We start from the raw sequence: 26,830 nt of genomic DNA, 5'->3' as shown, positions 1-26,830 counted from the left end.
CCACAGAAAGGTGGCATCTACTCACTGGCTGGAACACTTGAGCGTGGCTGCATGACTGCATGATATTTTCAGCTGAGCGATAAAACAGCGAACCGGCTTAATCATAGCGATTGAGTGTCGCACTTTACACAAGAAGGGGGGTCAGCAGATGAGTTGTTCAAGATGAGGCTCTGCGTTAGGGATTCCTCTCCGCCAAAAACCCTTGTTGTTGTCTAAGAGGCATAAATAGCCTACAACATTTCACTACTTAGTCACTGAACTTTCTTCCCACATAAAGCATGAACTTTAAAACATATCAAATTCTAATCACATATTGGTTGCGCCGCTTTGACAATGTCTCATGATAGGTACAGCCCCCAACACGATACGATTTGCGTTGAATACACTAATCCCATGCTCCATTTTAGTAGTGGACGTCTGTCAGAGATCCGTAGCCTGACAGCGAACCTAGAGGCCCAGAGAGATGAGGCCACCAGACAAGGACGTGAAGCTCAAACCCAGCGCGAAATCAGAGCAGCGCAAGACAGACTAAGGACCGTGCAACGTAGCTCAGAAGACTTGAGAGGTGAGCTCGAACGAATGAGGATCGCCAATACTAGCGCCAGAATATCGACACGAGACGCCTTGCCTTCTTTCCAAGGACAGCCTGCATCATCTAGCAGACAGTCCCACCGAAAAACGGCCAACTCCTCAAACACTGGCTCGACATCGGCGCCTCAAGGATCTAGGGAAGCGAGTAGGACGACACACAATCCAGATGTACGTCCATCAACAACACTAGAAGCGAGGTCATCCAGACAACAGCACCACCGAGCGTCTAGATCAGAGGATGTACCTCAAGGTAATTTATCAAACTATGGTCAACCTACGGCTTATCAGCCTGGAGCGTCGAGTGGACAAGGCTTTGGCCAAGCTACAGGCACCCAACCATTCTCAGATTATCAGCCTCCATCTGGACTCCAGCAGAACGTGGTCCCTCAAGCACCTTCTTTCCAAGCCCCGCCGATTCAACAACCGTCATATTACCGCGGCTATACAAGTAGCGACATAGCTCCCAGTCTAACAAGGACATCTAGACAAGGCGACTCTACCGACTCTACCGAGTCAAGCGATGATGAATATGTCGACGATCGGGGTTCTCCGTATCGGGTAAACCGAAGGCAGTTTCGTGACGTTGCGGGTGTCAGTGTCCGTAGAAACACAGAAGCTGCCCCAGGGCATAGATCGAATCATAGGTCTGCATCAGGAAGTGGAGGGTATGAACCAACGGCAATACCAAGTCAGGGAACGGGAAGGCCATCATCCTCTAGCCACAGACGATCATCGTCAAATGCCTCTAACACCGCCGCGGGAAGTAGTCGTCTCCCCCCAATAGGAGGATCAACTCTTCCCGGTCCTGCCGTGGGTTTGCCTCGCCAGACAGCTGCCCCAATACCACCATATCAATCATATAGGCCGTCCAGCCCGCTGCCCCAAACGAGCCAGCAACTTGCACCGGAATATCGATTTCCTCCGCCTAATCCTTCGAGTCGATCCTATCCAGCACACAGTCAATCAGGACCAACAGATAATCGATATCCAACTGGAAGAGCACCACCGAATGCCGGGACAATGACGGCACAGATGCAGCAACTGAGTTTCAACCAATATAATCAACAGAGCGCTCCCATGGGACAGGGATCGGGTATACCAATGTCTGAGGCCTCTATTGGCTATCTGCAACAGCCTCATGGTCGGCGAGCAAGCAGTCCAAATACAAGGGTCAACGCTTACCAGAACAACGTCCCGCGACGGATGTCCACGCCGCCTCTAGGAGCTCACACTATGTCAAGCTCGCCTATGTATCCCGCCAGTTATCAGCCAACACAAACCCCCAGAAGGGGTGCAAGCCCCGGCCGTTTAGGACCTCGAGTTCAGCTTCATGGTACCCAACGACAATCAGGGACATCACTGCCGCTTGGAGGTCCCAATTCGACTGTAGGCCCGTCAATGTCCCCAACAGGTCATACCCGGCAGCCTATTGGGCCAAGAGGAAGGGATACGAGCCCACTGAGATCTGGGCCTTATGGTACGTCGGGCCAGGGGCGTAATCTGACACCACCGAGGGGAACTCGAGGGAGAAGGCAGTAAGAATAGGAGTGATATCTGGGAAGTTTTGTTAGGATTAGTAACAAAAGTCGAGGCCAGGTCTCCATGTTAGCGTCATTAATATGCACATAAGTTGGGTGTGGATTGAGGAATATTTTCTACTCTATGCGCATCTAAGGATTTTATTAATATGTTTCGCTACTCCAGCCGTGCCTTTGACATCTTTGCCATTTTCTCCAATTCTTTGACATCCTCAAACTCTCCATGGATTATACCCGAGTCCATGTCATGTCGACAACTTAATAGTACAAGGGCCGAAGACTTCCACAGCGGCACCTCGTGCTTCGTCGCAGTGCCTACTATTGTACAGACAGCAAATATCAGCGCAGCTAGCTCTAAAGCCGCAGGGCCAATCAACCAGTACCACCGAATAAATACAAAGATTTGGCTTTCTCTTCGAACTCCTTGGGCCAGTTTCTCGTTCGGCCCTGAGCGGAGATAGTCTGTCATGCCCCGTGCCATGTTGTCGAAAGCACGCGTGAGATCAGTATCCCCATTTAGGGCGGCACTGAGTCCAGGATTATTGTTTTTTGCATTTCCGCTCACGAATTCCGACTGGAAGGTGGTGGACTCGAAAAAGGCTTGTAGGGCCTCGAGGTCGATGATGGATATCTTGAACGCCGGTAGGTTGGAAGTCTTGTTGCTCACAAGATGTAATTTAGTCATGGGATCCTCCCAGGACCAATTAGCACGTTTAATATCCATTTCAGTAACTTTTCCAAAAGAAAAGGTGCTACCGTTCGCTTCGGCTCTCAGGTACTCATACGCAGTGAAGCCCACGGTACATTCCGTGATATTGATATCAGTAGCGTTGAAGCTGGTATCATAGCCTGATCTCCAAACTGCAATCCTCACAATGTCATCCAGCGTCGTCGTGATATTATTGGGATGGTCGAGATGAGTACGTGTCGCATTAATTCGAAAGGTGGTTTGTGAGTCAGTCAGCACATGCTGAGTTGTAAGTGTAATGTTTCCCGGTGTTGTGAAATTGCAATTGCGATCAAACCTCATCCCTGGTCTCCCTTCTGGCTTTATGCAGTGCTTTGTGTCCAACGCCGACATGGTGACATTCTTACACGTACTCCTAAAGCCCAAGGATACATACGAGTCTCTCCAGAGACAGGCGCCACCACAGTTGAACACTGGAATGGAACTTATGTCATAAAGACCTTGAAGAATGGCAGATTGCACCTGTGTGTCTGGCGGTATTTCTAGGAAGAATTGTCAGTTTCTGTTCGTATCATTGAGCCTTTGCGTCTTACCGGACTGAGCACCCGTCGTCATGTTTCTATCATAGGCATGTGCATATCCAAAGGTCGAATCATTGCTTGGGACGTCTACCATCCTTGGTTCTAGGCTAACCACAGCTTGAGAGAGTGGAGAGAACCCCAGACGGAGGATCGTTATAAGAGCTCCCAACGTTGCAAGATTCCACGGAACTCTGAAAATGAGAAGGATAGCTCCAAGTGGACCTCGACTGGCCTCATCAAATCTCTCAACATTATACACGCTCCGCGAAGATCGTCTGAAGTGAAGCCATTTAAGCTGTCCGATAAAAGCGCTGACATTGTGCATCATGGCCGCCGTACAAGCAGTGGACAGAATGGCGATGGTTGTATTTATAGAGATTAAGAGGGGCCATTTGGAATAAGCCTTGTTGCGCATGCTGCAGAATATCGCAATCATTCCAGCAAACAGGACGAGTGTCGTGAAAGACGACAGTAGTTCCAAACCCCACCCTTGAGTAGAAAGGTTTCCATGACGGACGTATCTGCGTTTACGAGAGGATTCTCCGGTATAATTCAATTCGATTTCATCTGTGTCTATGTCGCGAGCTGACGTCGCCTCATACCGATGTGATTTGGGCTGCATCTTGTTGTCACAGCAGTTGGGATAAAAAGATCGTCAAAGATTGAAAGACACTCTAGCCCAAGGGCCATTAAAAAAGGAAAAGTCAAGTCCAAGAACACCACGCGTGCGAGAAGCCCTTTTTCAGCGTACCTCCCAATATAACCAATCAGAACTACTGAAGTGTCGCACATGAAACTGCGCCTTTATACGAAGCGCTTATCACTGCAGCTTGAACCAATCTTGGGAAGTGTGTTGAAGTGGGGGCTGCACCGATGACTCCATGTGCAGCTTGGCAATAAGGCTGAGCGAAAACACGAAGACGATTGAGGCAATACGTAGCGACTGAAAATTGCAAAGTGGTGTACAGTGGCAACAGTGCTTCTCAATAACGGAAAGTCACTGGGACATAGCCATAATTACAGCACTTCTCATGTGCCAAGTCGCATACTCACAGTTGAATATTCTCCGCGCAGGTGTAAGCGCTAATCCAAGTTAAGCTTATCTTAGGTTATCGGCATACTTAGTGTAGAGAAGCGTCCAAGGATAGTAGCGGCCCGCCTCGGCCCTCTACCCTATATTATCGAACAACAACTCACGACATTCACGGCAGATAGTTGGGGTATTGATGAATTAGAAATTCTATTTCTAGATAGCTCACAAGTACCCTCTAACTGACTAGTTGTAATCGACTCCAGTCTCACAATTTGACGACATACCAAGTACCCCTTGATTGCAGACAGCACTGCGTTAGAGGCGCCCACGCTTCCGTAAGCAGTTTAGGTATTTCGAACAACATCGCAGCCAGTTCCACGGTTGAAGATTGTAGATGCGATGTTGTGCTGGTTCTTGTATTGGTTAAGCATCACAAGGTTAGAAGCAAACAACAGCCACAGAGATGTGACAGTACTTACGCATGACCAGCAGGATCTTGTACTTCACTGAAAAGTCTTAGAATGATCCCATGACTGTATTGGACTGAAAGGGAGAAGTCCAAGTCCTTCAGAAGATAGGCATTATGGATCATCAACTGTGATAAGTTGATATGCTTGAGGGGCAAAAGGAAGCTTCGGCCCTGTCATAAAGGTAAAGGCCACATATGCTGATCAATTGAAACGCGTAATTAGACACTGGCGACTAAAGTATTGTTCCAAGACAATGAAGATAGTCGCGGTAGTTACGGAAAGCCAAATGAGGGAGTTTACAAGTAGAACAGAGTCTTATTAGTGTACTCAAACTATTTCTATGCTTATCACTTACTTCCAAAGCCCGTAATCGCGGATGGTAATTATTCATATCTCAATGTATAATCAAAGCCAGGAATACTGTATGAACCAGACGGAAGGAACTGACAAAATCCATATCCGATACAATTGCCAGGACCACAGTCTTCCTGGTCTAACTATAGGGAGAGCGGGCATTATAATTCCCGATTAGATGATATAAGACCAGCGGAAACGCCGCTGATCAATGTTGAAGATGATTGGCTCATGACTTGAGCCGCTAGGTCTGCTTTGAGTGCATCCACTCTCAAGGCGTTCTCGTATCTTTTACGCGCCGGACGTGACGGTGCAGCCGGCACCCATACCGGACGTGCCTACCTGCATGACACGTAACAAAGACAGGTTTTAAATAGAAATTTGACTTAAATAGCCGTTGGATCCATATTTCCAGGGGCTGTTGTGAAACAGAGAATCCGAAACATACGAGAGGGCAGTCCCAAACCCGCTGTCCTCGTTCATCGCATTCTCGTCAAAGCCCGTAAACGAACCCGAGATTACACATGGAGCAAGCGCTTGAAAAAAGGAGTGCACCGCCACGGAGTCTGTGGAGATCGCCAAAGCGACCATTGAAAAATGTCTTGCCGCTGTTATAAAGTCTGTTTACTTTATTCAATGATGGCATTATTATAACCTTTACGCAAGAAGTCTTCCCTCAGCACATTTTGCTCTTGCAAGATTTGAAATCGAATTTATCAGTCTTTCCAGATTTCTAGCCAACCTCAATACCTTTCAACCATGTCTGAATCAGCAGCAGGAGACAGCGATGCTGTTTTCAAGCTCTACCGATATGACCCGTCCATGGGGGCGGCTGTTATCTTCATCATTCTCTTTCTGCTAGTCACTGGATTGCATACGTATCAGTTGATCAGGACGAAGACGTGGTTCTTTTCTTCCTTTGTCATCGGTGGTTTCAGTAAGTCTCTTCCCGAAAGGCAATCTATGTTCCTTTTCCGAGACTGACGCCTGGTTAGTGCAGGTCATTGGCTACGTCGGTGTAAGTTTTCTCAGCGCTGAAGTCTTCCGATTCTAACCTCAGCCCAGAGGGCAGTGTCTTCCAGCGAAAGCCCCAACTGGACTGTGAAGCCTTATGTGGTCCAGACTTTGCTGCTGCTTATCTCACCAGCCTTGTTCGCAGCAAGCATTTACATGATCCTCGGACGTATCATCATCATTACCGACGGCGAGCGGCACTCACCAATCAAGAGGGTCTGGCTCACAAAAATCTTTGTCGTCGGCGATGTTGCCTCCTTCATACTTCAGGGCGCAGGTAAGTCTATTGTTTAACTCCGCTTTTTCCACTGTTGTATTAACCGCTCTTAGGTGGTGGTATGATGGCAGGTGGTTCCCTCGATGCTCTCCACAATGGCGAACGGATCGTCATCATAGGTCTAATCGTTCAAATTGTCTTCTTTTCACTGTTTGCTGTCACTGCGGCCCTGTTTCACATGAGGCTCGTGGGTTCCATGTCCGCAAAAGCCGCTGTATCAGGAATCCCTTGGCAGAGATATTTGTACACACTGTACATCGCTTCTGGCCTGATTCTTGTACGGTCGGTGTTTCGGCTGATCGAATATGCACAGGGGAATGCGGGCTACCTTATCTCACATGAGGCTTACATGTATATCTTCGACAGTGTTTTGATGTTTCTTGCCATGGTGTTGTTTGCCTGGGAGCATCCTAGTCAGCTGAATGCTAAGCTGAACGGAGGAGGAACTGCTGTTAGAAATGGAATTCGATTGTACTGGGAGAAGTAGAGAGTGTGGTATGGTTTCCTGCCCACTGTGGACTCTAGCCGGACTAGATGCTTTCAAACTGCTTGGAAGGTTACTTAGACAAGGTCTGAAGCATAGTTATCATCTATTTTTGAAGTGGCACCATCATCAGGCTTCCCCTTTCTACTTCAGACACGTTTTTGAAGTGAAAGGGCAAATATCCCGCAAATAAGGCTTTCCCGCGAATTAATATTTATTCAATTAAGTTCTCAATGTCTCCGTGAACCTCTAAAGTGTGATGGTGACCACTCAATAACCAAAACGCCCTGGTCATGAGTACGGATCATATGCAACGAACTTCAAGACTCTGGGCGCTTTTCTCAATTATCGTGCTACATCAACCGGACTAACATATCTGAGAGTAGGGCATTCACGTGGGCCTTCATTTCGAAGCGACCGGCAAAAATGGTATGTGAAATGAAATTGTACACCGTATCTCGTGAAGATATTAAAAAGCATTAAATATAACTCAACATCATGTCTGTCTAAACACTGATAACCACCTCCATACAAACTTGACCGCGCCATGTAACCCTAGACATTTACTCGACCCAACTGAGATATTTCCTGCCACTCCATCAAGACGAATTTGTCTCGTCGACGACACAAGGTTCGAGATCGTATTCATTGCCGTCCTTGTATTGAAGGTGGTCAACGTACCAAATAAGGAAAACAATCATGACAATAGCCATCAAAACTGCATCAAAGATGTAAAGAAAAACCTCGTGAGAAATCAAATAGCCACCGTTGCCCTGAAGGTATTCGACGACACGAAAGATGCTTCGAACCAAGATAATGATACTGACAGTATACAAGACGTTGAGGTCCAGCTTCCACGGAAAGGCATTCTCTCTAGCAGCTAGTGTCGGGTTTTGGAGGCACTTCCTGTGGAACAGCCCCGAGGTAATAACGAAGATGCCGAACACGACGATCTGAACGAACAGACCAGCGAGGATGATCTTCTCTCCTCTGTCATATGCCTCGATGGTACCGGACGCTTGAATACCGCCTCCAGCTGCTTGTAGCGAGAAGGATACGATGTCACCACAGACAAAGACCTTTGTCAACCATCGGACGGGAATCAATGAGAGATGCTGGGCTCTAAGGGAGATGATGATTCGGCCGAGGATCATGTAGATCGAGGCGGCGAAGAGGGCGGGCGCAACGAGGATAAGAATCGCTTGGACGCTGTAGGCAGGCACAGACTCCTTGTTGTTATGGGATATAATTCGGGCAGCGTAGCCGATGGTCTCGACTGTGAGGAACACACGTTAGGAGTTTTGGTCAGTGAGCATGGATTGGGGAGACGTACAAGCACCGCCGATTGTGAACGGAATAAAGTACCAGGCTCGGGCTTTGGTGAGGCGCCAAATGTGAAGGCAGGAAAGGATGGCGAAAATGACCGTAGCGACGATGGCTGCAGGAAATGATGGTGTATACCGGTACAGCTTGAAGTCAAGCTTGCCGTCGGCGAGAGTATCAATGCGTGTGAAAAGCTCCATCTTCGCTAGCGACTTCAATTGAAGACGATTTCGAAATTGACGCGCGAGTCGCTTATAAGGAAAGGAAGGAACAGCTTTTGTCGAGAACGCAGAACTGTGATTCAAAGAAACAAAACAAAAAGGTCATCAAGTAAGAAAGTGGATGGTTACTTTAGGTATAGCATACTGGCCCAGCCTCCACCTCCGCACGGTGACTGTATCGCTTGGCTAGCTTCGTATTTCGCATTTAATGCGAACTTGGTAAGCGGATGAATGACATTTGTTGTTGGCGACGTTTTCTCCTTGGCTGCGGCCCGCATCTCGTTCCAGGAACGAGAGTGGGTAACGAGAAGAACGAGAAAACGAAACCACGGACCATTAAGCGAAAATATGCGGTCACCAATTCAGAATGAGAAATATCCAAAGATCATCAATCATCACGTTGTCTGCGGGGGCTGTGCTAGCTAGTTGTATGTAAGCACCAACCAAGGTTAATGTTTCGGTAACCATCCAATCTCCTCCATCGGCCAGACTAAATAGGTCAGATACTTCTCTCCAACAGAAGCATATATCCGCGTCATGATATGATGAACCCAACCGGTCAGCCACCATTGACTGGGCAATTTGTGTAACAAGACGCAAAAGTAGGAAAGAACGACAAGGGCTTCCGGTTCTTCATCCGCCACAAACTCGAAGAATTCCTTTGCTGGCACGATCCAGGAAAAGATATCGACCAAGTCTTTATCACCATCCGTCTCGTAGAAAACACCAAACGTCTGGTTTAATGCGAGAAGCGCATCTTGGTAGATAGAGTGTCTTGCTGGATCTGTAACTGTTTCGTCAATAAAGACCTTGAGCTGTTGCACATAGTCGGTTTCGAAGACACGCTTCCTGATTTCAAAACGTCTTCTTGCCTTGGACAGAAGAGCTGAGAAAGGGCCGAGAGAGAGCGTGCTATTGCCCAACGAAACAAAGCTCGTGCACCCGCTGATCAAGACCGCCCAAGGAGGATATGGGCCGTCTTCTTGCTCTGGGGTTTGTGCGAATGCTACATCACCTAGGGTTAGCATGGCCACGAGGATGCTTGGGGGTACTCACAGTAGTAAATAGTCAAGATGGAAAAAGCAAATAATTCTTGAGCATTTGAGTCGTTGTAGGCGTCGATGAACGGAGCTGCGATGCTGAGAGCCTGGTTGTGATATACAATAGCCCTTTCGCGGAGAAATTCCCTTCGCTCGGTGGAAAAGTAGCTGAGGTGGAGTGCTGAGACAGACAAGACTGCCAGCATGGCATATTCGCATTTGAGACAAAGCCTGACGATGCGAATTCGCCAGAGATCTCGGATTGCCACATCGTTACTTAGTGTTGCGTAAGTTGACGTGCAAAAATTATGCATGAGCTCCAAGTCCAATAGGCCAAGATTCGGTGCTGCTGCAGATGCCTGCGGTGACGACGCTGGCGACGTGTAGTGTCTGGTATGGAATGGAAGAGTATAGTGACATTCTTCACCTCGTCTCTCACAGTGAGCGCAAACAGGTTTCTCTTCTCCACACTAAAGAAAGTCAATTACGATCGATCGATCAGTGACGGTCGGGCACGAGGCTGGAGTTAGACTTACTTTGATACGCCTTAGCTTACATGTTTGGCAGCCGTTTCTCGATTTCCTGTGCCCTCGTTTCGTTTTGGCACCTCGATGCTCCGAGGCTCCGAATGTAGGCAACGGCGTTGGCGTGCGGCTCGACATAGCCAATGCTAATATTCTGAATTATTTATTGCTGGGGCGGCGGGAGTTAAAAAGCTCGGGAAGGAAAACGAGAACGAGAAAAAGAGAAAGTCAAATAAAAGGAACCAGTCCAATGTCCCTGTACTACCCGGTGGAAACACCCCTACCATCCATCACAGCACACAATGGCTTTCAATTGGCCGCAGCGTGGGCTATTGTGGATATCTCTGGACATAGTGCAAAAGTTCCTGGATGCTTAACCTGGCGACCTCGTTTAACCTCGTTTTCGTTCCGTTATGCGAGTCAGGAATTGGCGCTTGCCTGTCTCTCGTCCCACACCGACTGTCAACAGTAGGGTAAGTGAAAAGTCTGGCGGACAACGAGGAGCGAATCTCGAGATAAGGCGCGCGACGCAAGCATCAACTGTCAGGTCTATCAATACAAAATAACAGTCTTTAAAAAAACACTTCAGGGTACTAAACCAGCTTACTACACGATAGCCCGAGAATGAGCGAATTTTGATATCTTGTAACTAGATACTTTTGGCCAATTGGAGAAGATCGAAAGAGGCAATTGAAGGATACCGGATCATTAACTGTCTACTCTATTTACCATTTCTCTTTCCCTTGAGCTTCCACTGCACTGCACAGCATAGTTCGTACAAAATTGATAATATCGGTGTAGCTACTCCTCTTTCGTGACCTTCTCGGACCACCTCCCCGATGATATTCTCATGTTCGATAAAATTACCCTGCAGCCGAGCAGGTTAGATCTTAATCTATTATCTCCATTGGGTGAATACTTTACCTTTTCCAGATCTATTTGCATACTCGGAGTAATATTATCGTTTATTGGGTTGCTCCTGATTGTATCATTTATAATACTTTCCGGAAGCGCGTGTCCTGCCTTTTCCGCTACAGCCAGAACTTCTTTCATCGCGGGGATTACAAGAGTATCCACAACTCTGCCTGTTCTCTGCAGCTCGCCAGTGTTCAGGCGAGCCAACGCGCAAATCGGGTTGAAGGAAGCATTGTACACCAACTTGCTCCAGCGGTCAAAATCGACGTCTGGTTGGTACAGACATGTCGTTTTGCCTCCCATGCTGTAGATTTCTACGAAGCGCTTCGCTGCTGCTTCTTGTACCTTCAGATGCAAGGACGGGTTATTGAAAGCTCCGATGTGTAGAAGGTCGTTCTGTTTCTGCTCGATGACACCAGGTGCGACTTCGTGGGCGTCGATTCTGCTGATACCAGATATGATAACATTGTTCGGAAATCGATGGATAAACGGTCTTTCGATATTCAGACCATTTTGTATCAAGACGATGGCAGTATGGCCGGGAGTGACTGCAGGTGCAATGATGTCGCATAACGTAGGAATAATGTCCGGAATATTCTTGGTGCAGCAAACGATATGGTCGAATGGTCGGCCCTGTGCATTGTATCTGTTCGGAATAGCATCCAAGCCTATCTCTATAGTCAGCGGACCTTCTTCATCTTGTTGGAGGTTTCAGGAATACAGGCTGAACTTACTTTCAGTAGGCCGCCAATTGTGAATATCGCCATGCTGGCAAGACCTGATCGTGAATCCCTTGCTGCGCACGACTTGGAAATTGGACCGCAAAACAGACGTGACTTCAGCCAAACCTCCTTTTTCGAGATTCAGAGCAGCAATTGTGCCAATACCACCGCTGCCGATCAGTAGTACTCTGTCTTTAGGTGAACTCATTATGTTATGCCTCGACTTGCCTTTGCTAAGTTTCTAAGCCAAGGGTTGCTGCAATGACAAGCTGGGGGGTTCGATAATATTGAAATGATGATTCTTTCCCGGATGCAAGTCGCATCACAAAGCCGCCCTATTGTCCGGTTGTGCCGGTCAAGGTGCCGGGATGTCTCCACAGTCCAGGGTCCGGGCTACGGCCCCGCTTTCATCGCCGGCATTCCTCAGCGCTCTCAGAAGACCTACCGATTCTTGACTAGCGGTATTTCTTGTGCTCAGCAATCGACGTGCCGGTCAGTAGTGCCTGGCTGCTAAAAAATCTCCACTTGCAGGAGGCTCGCCACCCTCTAATTGTCAGGACCGGCACCGGCTTGTATCACATGCAATCGCATTATCGATGGACAAGATTCCCTCAAATTACTGCTACCAATGCCCCATCCGGTGGGATATTTTCCAAGAACTGTAAACTGTTTGTGAAAAAAGTTGCTAAAAGCATTCACAATGGAAGTCGGCATAATCGGTTCTGGGATCATCGGACTCACGTCTGCTCTTGCCCTCGTCGATGCAGGATACTCTGTGACCATCATCGCCCGTGATTTACCTGGGGACGATTCTTCTCAGCAGTGGGCAAGCCCTTGGTAGGGACCACTCAGCCCCCATGACTGTTTCTTTAAAGCTGACAAGTGTTGTGTAAAGGGCTGGTGCTGGCATTCTTCCCCACCCGGACTACAAAGGACATGATTTGCAGACCGAGAGCTTCAAGTTCTACTGGGCACTCGCCCATCGTGATCCGACAAGTGGAGTACAGGTAGGTGGTCTATCGATGTCATTTACCCGTAAGTATTCACAGCTAAATCAGTTATCAGGTGGTAGATGTAACTGAGTACTATGATGACCGAGACGATGATTCTACTATCTGGTATAAACGTATGGTACCCAAGTATCGCCGTCTGCCATCAAAAGATCTTCCAGCAAACGCCAAAATCGGATTCAAATATCAATCGATGACTGTCAACCCAGCAGTATTCTTGCCTTGGATTAAGGCGGTGCTAGACAAGAAAGGGGTTTGTTTCATCCGCGCTGAAGTCAAGTCCGTTGAGGAGGCCAGGTCAATTCTACAGACAAAGAGAATCGTCAACGCGTCAGGCCTAGGGGCTTTCCACCTTGCGAATGACAACAAAGTGGTCGCCGTTCGTGGCCAGACGATGCTTGTCGAAAGTGATTCTCACGAAATGGTCATGTTTCAGGGCTCTCATTACACCTACCAGATTCCGCGGATGTACAGTGGCGGCGTGATTGTTGGAGGAGTCAGTCAGCCAGGCAACATGGATCAAAAGGTTGACCCTGAAGTACGGTCAGATATTTTACGACGCATGAAGCTCGTCATGAACGACCAGTATCAGGGTGTTGATCTAGACAAGCATGTCATGAAGGATTTGGTTGGGTTCCGACCGAGCAGAGAAGGAGGATATCACCTGGAGCGGGAGGATGACGTGATACACGCCTATGGCTTCAATACTCTGGGTTATACATATAGCTATGGCGTGGCTTTGAAGGTCCGAGATCTGGCCACGTCCGCTACCATCGAGGAGGCGGCTGTGCGGAGCAAACTTTGACATGTCTTTAGTCTTCTTAAATATCCATTGATTTTTCACCAGCACATCATGTTCTATGTTCTGCATGGTGATATAAGCTCTCAGCCACAGATCTTAACTGTAAATAACACATCTGCACATCAAGTCCCTTTCCGTCTGGGTGTGGATAGATGATACTGAGATCTCAATATATGTCTTTTCTTAACTAAAGGGTAAAGCTAACTGGCTATTCTTCTTTCTGGGACCCCAGTTTCCAATGTTCACAATCGAGGCCCATTGGTATTCGTCAAAGCCACGCATTCAATCTCCACCTCCAGATTCTTAGGCAGAGTCTTCACCGCCACACAGCTTCTAGCCGGCTTATGAGTGAAATAGGTCTCATAAACCGCGTTGAACTCGGCAAAGTTCTTCATATTATCCAAGAACACTGTGACCTTTGCCACGCGGCTTATGTCACTGCCGGCCGCTGACAAGACTGCCTGGACGCTCTTGCAGCATGCGTGAGTTTTGTCTGCGATACTTCCTTCAAGAGGTTTGCCGGTTGAGTCGATTGGGATCTGGCCTGAGAGGAAGACATAAGGGTCGGCGATTACAGCTTGGGACTTGCGGTAAGAGTTAGTAGTGCAATGCTGCTATCGATTGAGAAGGAGTTATACATAAGGTCCGATTGCTGTCACAAAGAGTTAGCTTCGTTCTCTATGGCTGGCTGAGTTTTGGTGTTGCTCACCTGGGCATCCCTGTGATGTTGAAACGGTGGTCAGGTCTGATGACATCTTGCCGACCCTTTAGATCTCGTAAAAATAGCTTCTTCTTTCACGTTAAGACGCGCTTATTATACTGCACTCTAGGGAATCGGAGTACATATGCATTTACCGTAAAAGATCGCCATCTACGTGGACTCCCGGCCTTGCCAATGGGGAGCATTTATACTTCTTCCAAACCCGCTAGTACGGAGAAGCCGGTCTCATGTCCGGCACCATGCGGGACAGGATTCCAGAGCTGGCCAAAGAGCAGTCTTGATGGGTGATTTCACTAGCACTGACAAATTTTAGCTTTGCCGGTACATTATGCCGGTAAATGATACCGGCACGGTTTCTTGGCCGGCACTTGTGAAAAGGTCTCCAATTGACCTCTGTGAGCCAATCGTGCCCATTTACATATAGCAAGATCCAAGCACCAGGGCTGACTGATTAAATTAGTATAAATACGGACACAAGCGATGACAAAACTAGAGTCGGGAAAACACTGTAAAACCTCGTGGCCAATGACTCCTCCACATGCACATCATTCTTCTCCGATTCCTCAGCCATCTAAACAGCCCTGTCATAGTCTGGCCATGGCCTAACACCAGGTTCGACCCTAGAGTTGGGGTCACTATCCTCCACAAACTCAACCCTGCCACGATACGCTGTATCACTCTCGCTGCTCCCTTTCCTATCAATTCTGAACCCGCAAACCACCACATCAGTACCGTCCAGACCATCATCACCATCGCAGTCATCCAGTGTTCCGAGCCAACAGTTCATATCTGCCACAAACATCCAGTACCCACGCTTGCCTTTGAGTATGACGAGAGATGAGTTTGTGTATGGTATCACTACAAGTCTCTCCAAGTTGACGTACTCCATCATTTTAGAGTCCGCTACGTCTCGCACTGCTTCAAGGATGCTTTTCTTATTCTACAGACAAGTATCGAGAGGCATATTGTCGCCATCGGTGATGGTTGAATTGAGGATGATGCCTATTTTGGAGCTCTGGATCTTGCAATTACCCCTGTCGTCACCATTTTCTTTTGCTCTCTCTGCGTTGCAGTTGACGAGTTCAGAGAGTCGCATCGCGTCTCCCATATCAAAGTAGCCTTTGGAGTCCTTTGGCGATCCTAGCTTGAAGGTTGCAGTTGCGCTTGGATAGCGACATCGATGCGGTTGGCAAGAATACGAGGAAGGATATTGTAAACTTCATTATCATGAACATGTAAACTGACTGTTACCTTGCGGACATGTCAAGAGTTGAATCAGGTTCTTTTATCTTTTTCGTCGCTGCCTTGATCTTGCAAATAGCCCCCAATTCTTTCAGCTCTTGTCGCTTCAATGACGTTCGCCAAGGTGGCGTGACTGCCCAGAGACCTATAAAAACAATCCGATCAGCCCATGAAGATAACCAACAATTTCAAGATGCCAAACTGGAAATTCCCGAGTCACAAGGCTGGTACTTTTACTTGTTTTCATCACCCTCATCTTGAGATCTGCAGGTCTGAGTGTTTATTTGGCGGTACATTTCCCATGTAACCTTTTCAACCCTACCACCATAACCTTTCGTTATTAGATACATCAGGAATTCAAGGTCATATCAGTGCACTACTGGATAGGCTTAGCGCACTCTTCTCTTGAGCGACGTGAGGTTTGAGTAGTATCCATGTGCGCGGGCATATTATACTTACAAACAGTGGCATGTGTGAGAAGGCTCCGTGAGTTGATACAAGATTTCAATGAAATGTGGAAATATGAGTTTCTATGTCAGATAAATAAAAATAGACAAGCAAGAGATGGCCAGATGGCTGCCTTTGATGTTACATAATATCTCATGGCCCCTGAGTCTACATCAGCTTCATCCCATTCCCTTGCCATTTCACGAGCCGTGTTGAATTCTGGCCACGGCCTAGTCTCAAACCTTATAATGGCATCCTTTTCGTCCCTCTCCACGAAACTAATGTTGCCTTCATACAAAGTTCCATTCTCATCCGTCCCATTGCTCTTAAGCCTAAAGCCGCACACCACAGCCGCATAACCGTCCAAATCATCCTCCAAGTCGCCATCACAGTCTTTCGGATATCCTCGCCAGCACTGCATTGCAGGCGTAAATGTCCAATACCCATAAGTCCCGTTAGGCGTTGTATTGAAAGGGGCAGTAAACGGCAGCACGACGAGTCTGTCCAGAGTGACGTTTTCCAGTGGCCCTGCATCCTTTTTGAGAGCTGCGATGATGGCCTTTTTGTTTGTCATGGAAGTGTTGAGGTTTGCTGGAGCTGGTGCATGATAGGTTGCGCCGTCAGTGCTGTTGATAGTTGCGTTGGCGATGATTCCCATTCTATAGCGCTGTATATTGCAGTTTCCTTTGCCGTCGCTGTTTTCTTTGGCTCTTTCAGCGGTGTATTTTACGATTTCTGATACCCGAAATGGCTGGCCCATCCTGGACCATCCATTGCGTCCTGTGCCGCTGAGATCGAAGGATTTGCAGTCACGCTTGGACAGCGAGACAGCTGTAGCTGGAAACACCAAAAGGAAGATTGCTGCGAATAGTTTCATGATCGTTGATGCAGAAAGCTGATGGCACTTTTACTGGATCCTCCTTCTGGCTTGATTGTGTCAAGCCTTATACTTATAACATGCCCGGAATTTACAAAATAGCCCCCAACGACTGCAGCTTGTCGTATCCTACTTATGACGTTGGCCAAGGCTTTAGCAATATCTTCAAGCCTATAGAAAGAAATTGATCAACAACCAGTACCGCCAGAAACGGCAGTGTGGGGCATTTCCGGGTATAGGTGGGAAGAAGTCATGAGATTGGATTTGATGGTGAATCAATAACAGCCAGTCTAGTTTACAAGGATGTTGTTCCCCCTTGCCCTTGATATTCTAAGCTTGATTTTTGTTCCTATAATTGATTTAATCTGGCCATCTCTATTCAACATACCCTTTTGATCTTCTCGACTTACTCTAAGCCAATTTAAGTCACCCCTGTGTTGATTTTGGAATAAATGACTTTGGTGACAGCTGATTCGAAGTGATTTGGGTTCCCCTCTGCCATCTCCCAAGTTCTTATTGCAAAGCATATGTCCTACAATAGACACCTTTGTACTAAAGCTGAAGCTTCTCTCCTTATGACTTTATCATATTACCCAATCGTCAAGATGGTTGGCCCAGACTGGCCAGTCACTTAAAGCCAGCCTTCGCGGTTCAACAGTAAGCAGGCTCACGAATGGAATCAAAATGTCATTTTTCATCATCTTGAGCCAGTGTTTGGGAACATATGAAGGATTACGATAGGTAAGAACAGTTATAAATACTTATGAGAAAATGCTTGGTCTATCCTACCGTTGCTCCAGTGCCATCGCATCCGCCATCAGAAGAAACTAATACGTCAGAACTCGTGGCTGGCTTCATATCGGGGTTAGGGTATCAATCTTCGGAAGAGGCTCGGGCCGCTCCGATCGTGGCCCTCTATATTTCCTCTTCTCTCTCGTTTCGAAAGAGAAATCGTATTACAACCTATCGCCATCCATTGTCCAATGTAAGGGTCATTGACTCTACAAATTGTGGAGCGGATGCATATGAACGGAAAGAGATCTATAGCCGTCTCTGAATCTTGATGTCATGTCTCGGATCTTTTTGCCTTCTTACTCGCTCAGCCCTCTCGTCACGTAGGGATATTCAAAGATGCAAGTAGTACCATAGAGCGACTGGCAGTGATTGCTTTTACGGTATATTCACCGTTGATAAGCCTGGCCATCAACTCCTCGTGTTATCAATGTGACCTCAATATGGTGCCCAGAGAACAGTATAGTATCCTGCGTCATAGGTTTCAACCGTGATCTCCAGGGTTCTCTCTCCATTCTCGATACGCTGGTTCTTAAAAAGCGGTGAGTGTTATCAATATGCAATGCCGGCTCGGAGATGTAAAAGGCCAGATGCACTGAGACAAGCAGATACACCGGTCCCACATTTCGATGCATACGAGTATTTCGGGAGTGTTGATATCACCCAAACTTGGACTACTCGCAGATGTCTCTGTTCGGTTTCGGTAGTCCTCATGGAAATGGCCTTGATGGCGTTCACATTCGCTGACTCGAGTGGGGAGATAAGGATTTGGTTGAATTGCCCCGATGCAAGTTTCAGATGAAACTTTTCGGATGGCCAGGATCCAAGACCTTTTCGTTCAGTTGATACGCTTCATGCCTTTCATTTACTCCGGCTAATCCAAGAGGAGAAGAATCTGCATTCAGTCGATTTAGGCTGGCCGCTTGATGGCTTTGCCCAGGAGGTTCAGCTTCCCCAACTGTTCTGGTTATATAAGGGGATATTCTTCCCTTGATGTATGCTGAACCTCGATCTCATCTCCAACCCGATCTCTCCTTATCTTTTCTCTACGAGGTTTCTACAGAACTTAGTCAACATGGCCATCCCATACCCCGAGGGAGAAGTCTTCTTCATGCGCAGCGTCCTGCGCAACAAAGACCCCGCTCACTACCAGGCCGACAACCCCGCCCACTTCTACTCTCACTTCATGGTCGAGTACATCTGGAACGTAGAGGCTGACCACGGTTCCAAGAATGCAAACTCTTGGGACGGTCACTATCACCAGCGCTCTCCCTACACCATCGTCACTGGTAGTGGTTGGGGTACCCACTATGGGAACTGGAAGCAACTTCCGTTCAGCTATGGCCCACGCGAGTCAGATATCAGAAGGCGCCTTGAGCATAATCTTTGCACCAGTGGGAACCGGTTCAAGGACCATGAGAAAGGAGATGCTGCCGAGGTAGACATTCTTCTGTTTCGTCATTATGTTATGTACTGACGACGATGCCTTAGGCCTGGTTCATGACCATGCCGATGCCGGCTAAAGAGGAACGGTGGGTGTGGATCGATGTAAGTATCATAGCCAGTGGTCTCGCCTCTTAACTATGAATGATACTAAGCCATGACACAGATGCTTGCTCGCATTCGAGCTATCTACATCCCTGTAGCCTTCTCTGCTAGCGAGGACCATCCCAACCTCAGCATGTGGCTGCAAGTCTCCTTCACACAGAACAGAGTCGTGGACATATGGCGTGGAGGCTCGACCTTCATGGGTCACGAAACGAACGCCACTAGTGGCCTCGGTGTATGGCGCGAACACACTATAGGTTTCGATATCACGGGCCTGACGGAACTTCTGAGTTGCCCTCGTCATTTCCGAAAGGTGAACCCCTACCAGGCCAAGTTCATCAAGCTCGTCCATCGTGACACTGTCCGAACAGTGTCTGTTAGAGACTCGTACAGCGATGCGTATGACTTTAGCTGGCTTACCATTGCACAAGCGCACAGCGGCTTGAACATTGAGTGGGGTAAGGGTGAGAAAGGAAGCTGGTTCGAGGACTTCTTCAAGAATGCTATTAGCTTTGGTCTAGGCTTCGTGCCGGGCGTTGGTCCTCTTCTCTCCATCGCTTTCATCCTAGGATGGACAGCTGTTGTCAATCCTGATCAGTTCATGTACGAGCTGAGCCTCTGGGCGCCGTCGGTTAGACTACCAGAGCTGTTCGAGGTTGATGTTCGCAAGAACTCAGCCGAGATCAGAGCGCTCACCTATGAGGCCTTTTGGAACATGGGGCCTGCTGAGGCTTTAGCTGAGATCAAGAAACTCGAACGCGAGGAGAAGAAGCAGCAAAGTGTTTCGGGAGAGGTCAGGTCGTACTTTCAGCAGGCACATGACGTCCTTCGCGTTGATGAGGCGAAGTATGACAAGGAAGCTGGTGCTGATGAGGAGCCTGGTGAGGTGCTCGTCGAGGTGCCTCCTCGAGAGGGTCCCACTAATGGACACGCTGCGGGAACCGAGGAGTAGGGTCTCCTAGAATGATATGTGCATCGTGTGACCCTGTCAGTAGATTGCCCTCATCTCAGAGTAATCTTTCATATAGCTTTAACAAAATGCATCGGGCCATGTTTCAAGAGAGGTTCATAACAGTCTCGTGCCAGTCGTCTGGATACCATGCTCGGCAATACGACGGGATGGATGCCGGGACGGAGGCCAGCTCCGCGAAAGAGATGCGGATTCCGAGTCTCCAGCGAAGCATAATAAACGTTGCACTAAATTCGGGTTATTCCGGAGTTTTACTTAAGCTTATCTACCGACCTACCTCATTCGGTAATTCTCCTTGCCCATCATCCACTGTCTCCAGAGTATCATTGATGCCAAGCATACCCCTCAGTTCGTCAGTCAGTCCCTCGCATTAACTTGGTTAGAATGCGGAGGTAATTGACAATGAAATCCTACTTGATGTCACGATACTCGAATGCAATGTGAAGATCGTCTCTAAGCGATGGACGGATTCAGAACAAGTTCCGATCAACGGCCGTGGCCAGTGGCACGGAAATGCAAGGCGTCGTATTTAAAGGCTGGTGCTCCCGCAAGGTAATAGACAGTATCACCGTTGACGTTCTAACGATCGCCCAAGTTGTCTAGAGTCTTTCCAAAATGGCTCAACGAATTATTACTTTCGCGGTTGTCGTGTCTGTTGTCGCAGGACAGTCTGGTGGTATTCAGAGAGGTCTCCAATATGGCGAGAACTGGGCACCTACTACCAAAGATTCTGACCTCGTCTCGGCAAACTTCCCCGATGTCAACATCACTCTCCGGTCACCTGCATTTTTGAATCCCGAGAAGGTCCCCGCTCGCTTCTCAAACGGCACTGATGGTCCCACTGATGATATTGAACTCGGTCAGACCACCAATGCCAATGCTTCGAGGATACATGCTAATATTTTGAAGATTACTTCATCCGCAGTCTGGCTCAAAAGCATGACTGGATGACATACGAATCAGCGGCCTTTCAATCCGAAGAAGGCCGTGCGATTCCGTATGTCTTCCTATCCCTGCCAAACACCAACTCAAGCAGCGACAAGTTGCGCATATATCTCCAAGCCGCAATCCACGGTAATGAGCCAGCTGCTGATGAGTCTGTCCTTGCGTTGCTGGGTAAGATGGATGCCGAGCCTGCATGGGCCAAGTCAATCTTGGACAAAATGGACATCAAGATCCTTCCCCGATATAATGTCGACGGCGTTGCATATTTCCAGAGACAGTTGGCGTCGAACCTTGATCCCAATCGAGAGCATCTGAAGCTTATGCGCGGTCAATCAAGGGAGATCAAACGGGTTGTCAGTGAATGGAACCCTCACATAGCGCTCGACATGCGTAAGTGCCCATCAATGCCCATCAATTGCCATAACTAACCTTCGTGGCAGACGAGTTCACTGTTCCTACAATCTACGGCGGCCACTACCAGCACGGCGCCGACTCTCTCCTTTCAGGTGGCATCAACCCCAACATTCATCCCAAGATTCGTGAGCAGCTTCTCGACTTCTTCATCCCAGCAGTTGGCGAAAAGCTTGAATCTCACGGTCTCCGCTGGGAGCCTTACGTAACTGGACCTTCCAATCGCACAGAAGGTTCACGCATTCGCTTTACTGAAGCCGTGACCGAGGCACGTACCGGTCGGAATGCCGTTGGGTTAACACAAACGATCTCATTTTTGCTTGAGATGCGCGGTATTCGTATCGCAAATCAGCATTTTCAGCGTCGTGTTGCGACTGCTCTCATCAAGATTCAGACGATCCTCGAGCTGGCGCGCGATAATTGTGAGATGGTCAAGTCTATTGTTGAGGATGCCCGTGATGAGTTTATCAACAGCGATGAGGATATCGTCATTACCGATTCGTATGTCCCAGAGAATAGGACTTTTACCATGGTTGATACTCGCAACGGTAGTGTTATTCAAGTGCCAATCGACTTCCAGCGGACTACCCCGTCTATTGCCAATCTCACCAGGCCCCGGCCCGAAGCTTATGTGATCCCACGAACTTGGTCTGACGTTGCCGAGAGACTCGAAATCTTGGGACTGAAAGTTGAGAGAATGAACTACGAATTTAGACGAACCTTGGAAACCTTGACAATTGAGTCTTCGGTTGTTGAACCAGAGCTGTATGAAGGCACGTATCTCAACACAGTTACCACCAACTCAACGAGTCGAGAAGTAGTATTGCCGGTCGGAAGTTATCATGTCAGCACGCGGCAACAAAATGCGGCTTTGGCGTTTATCGCTCTCGAGCCAGAGAATATTGATAGCTATGTCAAGTTCAACATCATTCCGGTTGAAGCGGGAATGGAGTATCCTGTCTTTAGAATCCCGCGGGAGTAAACTCACTGGATGGTATTGAGACGAGGCCATAGTCAAATTAAATCAACAATCTTTTCACTTAGGGGCAGCTTCATACTTCATATGTAGAATCGATCTAAGCCGTCTGTCAAGCTGGGCCGGTTGGTCATGTATTCTTCAATCATCGTTAACCTAATCACCTGCATATCACTCATAGTAATCCAATAAGCATAGGGCCTATTTATTGTCTTTTTTAAGACACAGCTGTTGCATTGAATAGGCTTGAGAACCGTCAAATCCTTTCAATCTAGGCCTAACTAAGGCTAATACGGCTTAGACCTGCATTATAGATTTATCAGCAAATCATGTATGTGTCAAGGGTATCTTTGATATGGATTGTCTCGCTGGATCAATTGGATCAGGGCATAATGAAACGTTTGCATTCGTATCCTCCAGTTCGTTGAACGCCCCTTGCCATGAGTCATTCGTTCTCCCTTTACCTTTGGGAGCAACTGCATGGCTTGCCGCCATTGCATTTCAGCTTCTCCAATACAGATAAGAAATGGCAAATAGGATTTGGAGCCGATGCTGCACCAGGATTCAGCTGCAAGCCATCTCACAAACCAAGCGGATCCAAAAAATGTGCCAAGTCTCCAATGAAGCGATTCAAATGGGATATGACAACCTGAAGGCCACCATGAGGGGCCCTGTCACAGGCTGTTTTCAGAAGAGCACAGAAGCTCAGCGCTCAGGAATTACTATGTACCACATGCTGGTAGCATTGAGATATATCCAGGAATCAAAGTCAACATCCTTTTTCATTCAACTATTTCTTGCTTAACTGGGGTTTAGCCCGGCGTTTCTTTTGGCTGTAGGGTGATTGTTTCCCAGCCACCGCTCGGACCTCCGATTGCCTGAGCTTTCTTGTTCCAGAGCCGATTTGCTTCACGCGAGCGCGAACCTTTAGTGAGTGATTTCTGCCTGATCGCAAATTATGTCCATTCGATTGTTTTTAGTTGCCTAGCTTGGTAAAAGCAACTGTGCAGAAGTCTAGCTTTCACCACGGCTCCTTGGCAAATGACCCTTCTGAGGTCTCCTTTTGGCACAATCATCCCTCTCTGAAACAGTGGCTGAGGCATCACGCCATAGCATTCCGACAATCTTGAAGCAAGTCAGATTGGTTAATGAGGGGTTTCAAGAGCGCCACGTTCACAACCTAGGTTCAGATGCATAAGTGGATTGTGGGAAACCTAAGTTAAATTCAAGCCTCCTCGCATAATCCTTTCACTAACTATGTATGATTACCGTACGTGGAGAACATGGTTGATCTCAGATTCGTCACTGCCCTCAGCCACATAGAACAGGTGATTGCCCTTCTCGCTAGCCACAACAGTCAACTGGCTAGCAGTATCAACTGGGCTTCCCTGAACTTCCTGAGGACTACCCCAACTCCTCCCAATTTGCTTGGTCACGATGCGTAGCTCATTGGAACGGTTCGTGTAGTAGAGATAAACATTTCCGTTAACACATACAACAGCCAAAGGGGTGCCAGCTTGTGCATCATCGGTGTATTTCAAGCGTTGGGCTGGGATCTCTGTTAGGTTGCTTCAAACAGAAGGGAATGTTCACACATACTGTCTCCATCGCCCTCAGGATAATACTCGTAGAAGGTGCTGTTGGAAGCGCCTTGGATGATTACAGAGCGTCTTTCATTTTCGGCATCGTAGTAAGCTGCCAGAGATGAATTGCTGTCAATCTGGATAGTGTCGTCTATCTCATGTGACTCGCCCAACACGGGGTGACACTCGACTAAGATGCGATCATCCTGGGCTCCTCTTCCAGACTGTTAGTCTATTTTCTACCCAGGAAAGAAGAGTACTTACTTGAAATAGTAGACCCAACTATCACACTCAGAGAAGCACGAGGCAATGGTCAAATTATGCTTCTCCGTCTTATCAAGCGAGATGTACTTCGGGCTGATAACAGAAACATTGTGGGACTCGCCATCATCGTCTTTGTTAGTAAAGCCAATGACACCCTCGGAGTAAACGAGATCTCTCTTTTTCAGATCAAGAACGAGTTGTGCACTAGTGATCTGACTATTGACAATAGTGCCTTCAATGCCTTGGGTGCTGAAGTCATGTGTCTCAGGAGTATCGTTTACATCACCTTCATCACGAGAATGAAGCTGGAGATTGTTGTCGGAGCCGATGGAGAAGACGTGGAGCTTCGTGCCATCATCAGCACCTTCAGCGTAGAGACTAGCGATACCGGGCATATTGAAGAGTGTGATAAAAGTGTATGATGGGGAATGGTGAATATATTTTGTTCTGGCAGAGAATGTTTCAATGGCTGCAAACTGGCTGCCTTTTGTACACTGTGGGCGACAAGTAACAAGCCATTTTCCCTTCAGCTCAACTACGCTAGACCCGAACAAAAACCACATACATATTAAACTAACTGCAATGTAGCAAGCTCTGACTATCGTGACGTGTATGAGACATTTGGCCCCATATTTGCATTCAATTATGGACAAGATCACCTCCTGTCAAGAGCTGAGACAATGAGTTCTACGCCCATTCAGATATCGACATTGGGTTTGTCTCTCTGAGATTCAATCGATTGGTACCAGAGATTCGAAGCGCACGATGATGCCATAAGTAAAGTGAGGGGGTTGTACATAATAAAGACGACCATGAGAGGTTATGCCAGTGACGTGTAAATAATCCTGTTTTCTCGGCCTTGTCGACCAATCATCGAGATATTTGATTATCATTATATCCATTATGAATCAAATAAAAACCTATAAATTAATTTAAAGATTAATAGGTTCTACTTAGCGTTTCTATTAGTAACAGATCTATATGCGTTCCCACCAAGCTCTGCCAAAACTTCCGCCTTCACGTCTTGAACTGCCCAAGAGATTTCTACCGCATCTGCCATCATCTTTACAATATCTTCCTCTTTCAAGCAACAAAGCTGCCTGGCGAGCAGTATGTTATGCATAATCCACGCGCCTTCCATCAAGGGAGGGTCATCGCTCGAAATGCAAATCTGGACACCTGCATCGATCAATGTCCGCAGACGGCGGCCAATTTCCTCGAGATTGAAGCGCCTTAGATAAGCCCAGGGACAGATTGTCATGCCAATGCCTTGGCTCGTGATAAGCTCCACAAGCTCTGGCTTGTCTGATGCGTTTAGACCGTGGTCGATGCGATGTGTGAGAATTTCTTCGGAGGGTGAGATGAGCTGGTGAATATTCTGATGAGTGTCTTCCTGACCGACATCGCAATGCGCTGTGATTTTGAAACCGTCATTTTTGGCCCGTTGAAAGACTTCCTTGAACAGGATCGGAGGCCGTTTGTGTTCATTTGAATCTAGTCCAATTCCAATGATCATGTCTCGATATGGAAGCGCTGCTTCGTAGTGTTCCATTGCAGAAGCTGGAGATTGATCACGAAGGAAGCACATGATCCAAGCAACTTTGACCTAGCATTTAGCGCATTAGACGTGTCCATCAAATTCGATAGATGAGTCTTACATTCAGGGTCCTAGCCGACTCATTTTGCGCATCACGAAGTCCTCCCATCATATCTTCCCAAGAAACACCGCGGCTAGTATGTGCTTGCGGGTCAAAAAAGACCTCACAGTATCGCACATTCATCTCTGAAGCACCTCGGAAATACGCCAACGCGACGTCATAAAAGTCTTGTCGCGTTCGGAGGACCTCATGGCCAGAGTAGTAGGCTTCGAAGAACGTAGGTGGAATCAGAGATGGACCGAGGTGTTCATATTTGTGGCGTTGAGAGGTTGAGATGACGGATGCGTAAGCTTTCTTCAAGTCATCGAGAGATTCAATGACGACCTTGTCGTTTCCCATGCGCACTTCTAATCCATTTCTTTCGGCTAGCTTCCATCGAAGCTCTGGTGTTACCATTCCATCGATGTGGATGTGCAATTCGACCTTTGGGATCTGTCGTATGAAATCATCATTAGTTGCTAGCAGCTCCTCCTTCAACCTCTGCCGTTCTTGCGATGTAAGGAATCTGTCAGTGATGTTCATTTTCGGTTAACATTTGTTATAAGAGCAGACCATCAGCCCAACCCGTAGGATTTCTGTGTGTATGCTGAGGGAGTGAGTCATCGCAGGTGGTGGAAAAGTGCGGAGCGCGGCATCTGCCGTGGATACTCGTGGGTTTGACTAAAAAGGAACCCCACTCATAGAGTGGGCGGCAAAATTCTGGGACAAGGGCAAAATTCTGGGACAGCCGAATACCCCGCTCAGTCCGAATTTGCTTGATTTCACCACCAAAAACCCAACTTTTGAAAGACATTTCTAAGTATCATTCG

The 26,830-nt window shown here is 47.7% G+C and overlaps 13 protein-coding genes across 13 annotated transcripts; 5 read left to right on the top strand and 8 right to left on the bottom strand.

Annotated features, from left to right (window-relative positions):
• Positions 1–393: 393 nt before the first annotated feature.
• On the top strand, positions 394–2,090 carry FOIG_09976 (uncharacterized protein; the record flags this gene model as incomplete). The annotated part of the gene is made up of 2 exons (XM_031210263.1): positions 394–1,684; positions 1,726–2,090. 2 exons carry the CDS (start codon positions 394–396, stop codon positions 2,088–2,090), a joined length of 1,656 nt encoding a protein of 551 aa, XP_031059741.1.
• Positions 2,091–2,286: 196 nt separating this feature from the next.
• FOIG_09975 (uncharacterized protein) lies at positions 2,287–4,020 on the bottom strand (the record flags this gene model as incomplete). The annotated part of the gene is made up of 2 exons (XM_031210262.1): positions 2,287–3,359; positions 3,411–4,020. 2 exons carry the CDS (start codon positions 4,018–4,020, stop codon positions 2,287–2,289), a joined length of 1,683 nt encoding a protein of 560 aa, XP_031059740.1.
• A 1,994-nt stretch (positions 4,021–6,014) lies between these two features.
• FOIG_09974 (uncharacterized protein) lies at positions 6,015–7,033 on the top strand (the record flags this gene model as incomplete). Its single annotated transcript, XM_031210261.1, has 4 exons — positions 6,015–6,192; positions 6,251–6,273; positions 6,321–6,546; positions 6,600–7,033. 4 exons carry the CDS (start codon positions 6,015–6,017, stop codon positions 7,031–7,033), a joined length of 861 nt encoding a protein of 286 aa, XP_031059739.1.
• A 596-nt stretch (positions 7,034–7,629) lies between these two features.
• On the bottom strand, positions 7,630–8,553 carry FOIG_09973 (uncharacterized protein; the record flags this gene model as incomplete). The annotated part of the gene is made up of 2 exons (XM_031210260.1): positions 7,630–8,306; positions 8,364–8,553. The coding sequence occupies 2 exons, from the start codon at positions 8,551–8,553 to the stop codon at positions 7,630–7,632; spliced, it is 867 nt and encodes a 288-aa protein (XP_031059738.1).
• Positions 8,554–9,023: 470 nt separating this feature from the next.
• FOIG_09972 (uncharacterized protein) lies at positions 9,024–10,276 on the bottom strand (the record flags this gene model as incomplete). Its single annotated transcript, XM_031210259.1, has 3 exons — positions 9,024–9,580; positions 9,631–10,084; positions 10,151–10,276. The coding sequence occupies 3 exons, from the start codon at positions 10,274–10,276 to the stop codon at positions 9,024–9,026; spliced, it is 1,137 nt and encodes a 378-aa protein (XP_031059737.1).
• Positions 10,277–10,828: 552 nt separating this feature from the next.
• Positions 10,829–12,080, bottom strand: FOIG_09971 (2-dehydropantoate 2-reductase). Its single transcript, XM_031210258.1, has 3 exons — positions 11,788–12,080; positions 11,063–11,721; positions 10,829–11,006 (listed from the first exon to the last, which is right to left on the bottom strand). The coding sequence occupies exons 1-3, from the start codon at positions 11,981–11,983 to the stop codon at positions 10,860–10,862; spliced, it is 1,002 nt and encodes a 333-aa protein (XP_031059736.1). The 5' UTR covers positions 11,984–12,080; the 3' UTR covers positions 10,829–10,859.
• A 395-nt stretch (positions 12,081–12,475) lies between these two features.
• On the top strand, positions 12,476–13,635 carry FOIG_09970 (uncharacterized protein; the record flags this gene model as incomplete). The annotated part of the gene is made up of 3 exons (XM_031210257.1): positions 12,476–12,612; positions 12,671–12,782; positions 12,841–13,635. The coding sequence occupies 3 exons, from the start codon at positions 12,476–12,478 to the stop codon at positions 13,588–13,590; spliced, it is 999 nt and encodes a 332-aa protein (XP_031059735.1). The 3' UTR covers positions 13,591–13,635.
• A 108-nt stretch (positions 13,636–13,743) lies between these two features.
• Positions 13,744–14,456, bottom strand: FOIG_09969 (endoribonuclease L-PSP). The gene is made up of 3 exons (XM_031210256.1): positions 14,297–14,456; positions 14,226–14,239; positions 13,744–14,171 (listed from the first exon to the last, which is right to left on the bottom strand). The coding sequence occupies exons 1-3, from the start codon at positions 14,340–14,342 to the stop codon at positions 13,830–13,832; spliced, it is 402 nt and encodes a 133-aa protein (XP_031059734.1). The 5' UTR covers positions 14,343–14,456; the 3' UTR covers positions 13,744–13,829.
• A 1,327-nt stretch (positions 14,457–15,783) lies between these two features.
• On the bottom strand, positions 15,784–16,874 carry FOIG_09968 (uncharacterized protein; the record flags this gene model as incomplete). The annotated part of the gene is made up of 2 exons (XM_031210255.1): positions 15,784–15,881; positions 16,106–16,874. The coding sequence occupies 2 exons, from the start codon at positions 16,872–16,874 to the stop codon at positions 15,784–15,786; spliced, it is 867 nt and encodes a 288-aa protein (XP_031059733.1).
• Positions 16,875–18,741: 1,867 nt separating this feature from the next.
• FOIG_09967 (uncharacterized protein) lies at positions 18,742–20,166 on the top strand (the record flags this gene model as incomplete). Its single annotated transcript, XM_031210254.1, has 3 exons — positions 18,742–19,104; positions 19,158–19,214; positions 19,276–20,166. The coding sequence occupies 3 exons, from the start codon at positions 18,742–18,744 to the stop codon at positions 20,164–20,166; spliced, it is 1,311 nt and encodes a 436-aa protein (XP_031059732.1).
• A 633-nt stretch (positions 20,167–20,799) lies between these two features.
• FOIG_09966 (uncharacterized protein) lies at positions 20,800–22,522 on the top strand (the record flags this gene model as incomplete). The annotated part of the gene is made up of 3 exons (XM_031210253.1): positions 20,800–21,043; positions 21,094–21,519; positions 21,570–22,522. 3 exons carry the CDS (start codon positions 20,800–20,802, stop codon positions 22,520–22,522), a joined length of 1,623 nt encoding a protein of 540 aa, XP_031059731.1.
• Positions 22,523–23,781: 1,259 nt separating this feature from the next.
• Positions 23,782–24,758, bottom strand: FOIG_09965 (uncharacterized protein; the record flags this gene model as incomplete). The annotated part of the gene is made up of 3 exons (XM_031210252.1): positions 23,782–24,065; positions 24,116–24,315; positions 24,364–24,758. 3 exons carry the CDS (start codon positions 24,756–24,758, stop codon positions 23,782–23,784), a joined length of 879 nt encoding a protein of 292 aa, XP_031059730.1.
• Positions 24,759–25,312: 554 nt separating this feature from the next.
• FOIG_09964 (adenosine deaminase) lies at positions 25,313–26,543 on the bottom strand (the record flags this gene model as incomplete). Its single annotated transcript, XM_031210251.1, has 2 exons — positions 25,313–25,969; positions 26,022–26,543. The coding sequence occupies 2 exons, from the start codon at positions 26,541–26,543 to the stop codon at positions 25,313–25,315; spliced, it is 1,179 nt and encodes a 392-aa protein (XP_031059729.1).
• Positions 26,544–26,830: the final 287 nt, after the last annotated feature.

The sequence above is a fragment of the Fusarium odoratissimum genome (assembly GCF_000260195.1).
Source record: "Fusarium odoratissimum NRRL 54006 unplaced genomic scaffold supercont1.17, whole genome shotgun sequence".
NCBI classification, from domain to species: domain Eukaryota; kingdom Fungi; phylum Ascomycota; class Sordariomycetes; order Hypocreales; family Nectriaceae; genus Fusarium; species Fusarium odoratissimum.
Note: the sequence above shows the minus strand (reverse complement) of the source record. Positions and strands in the feature narration are given on the sequence as shown.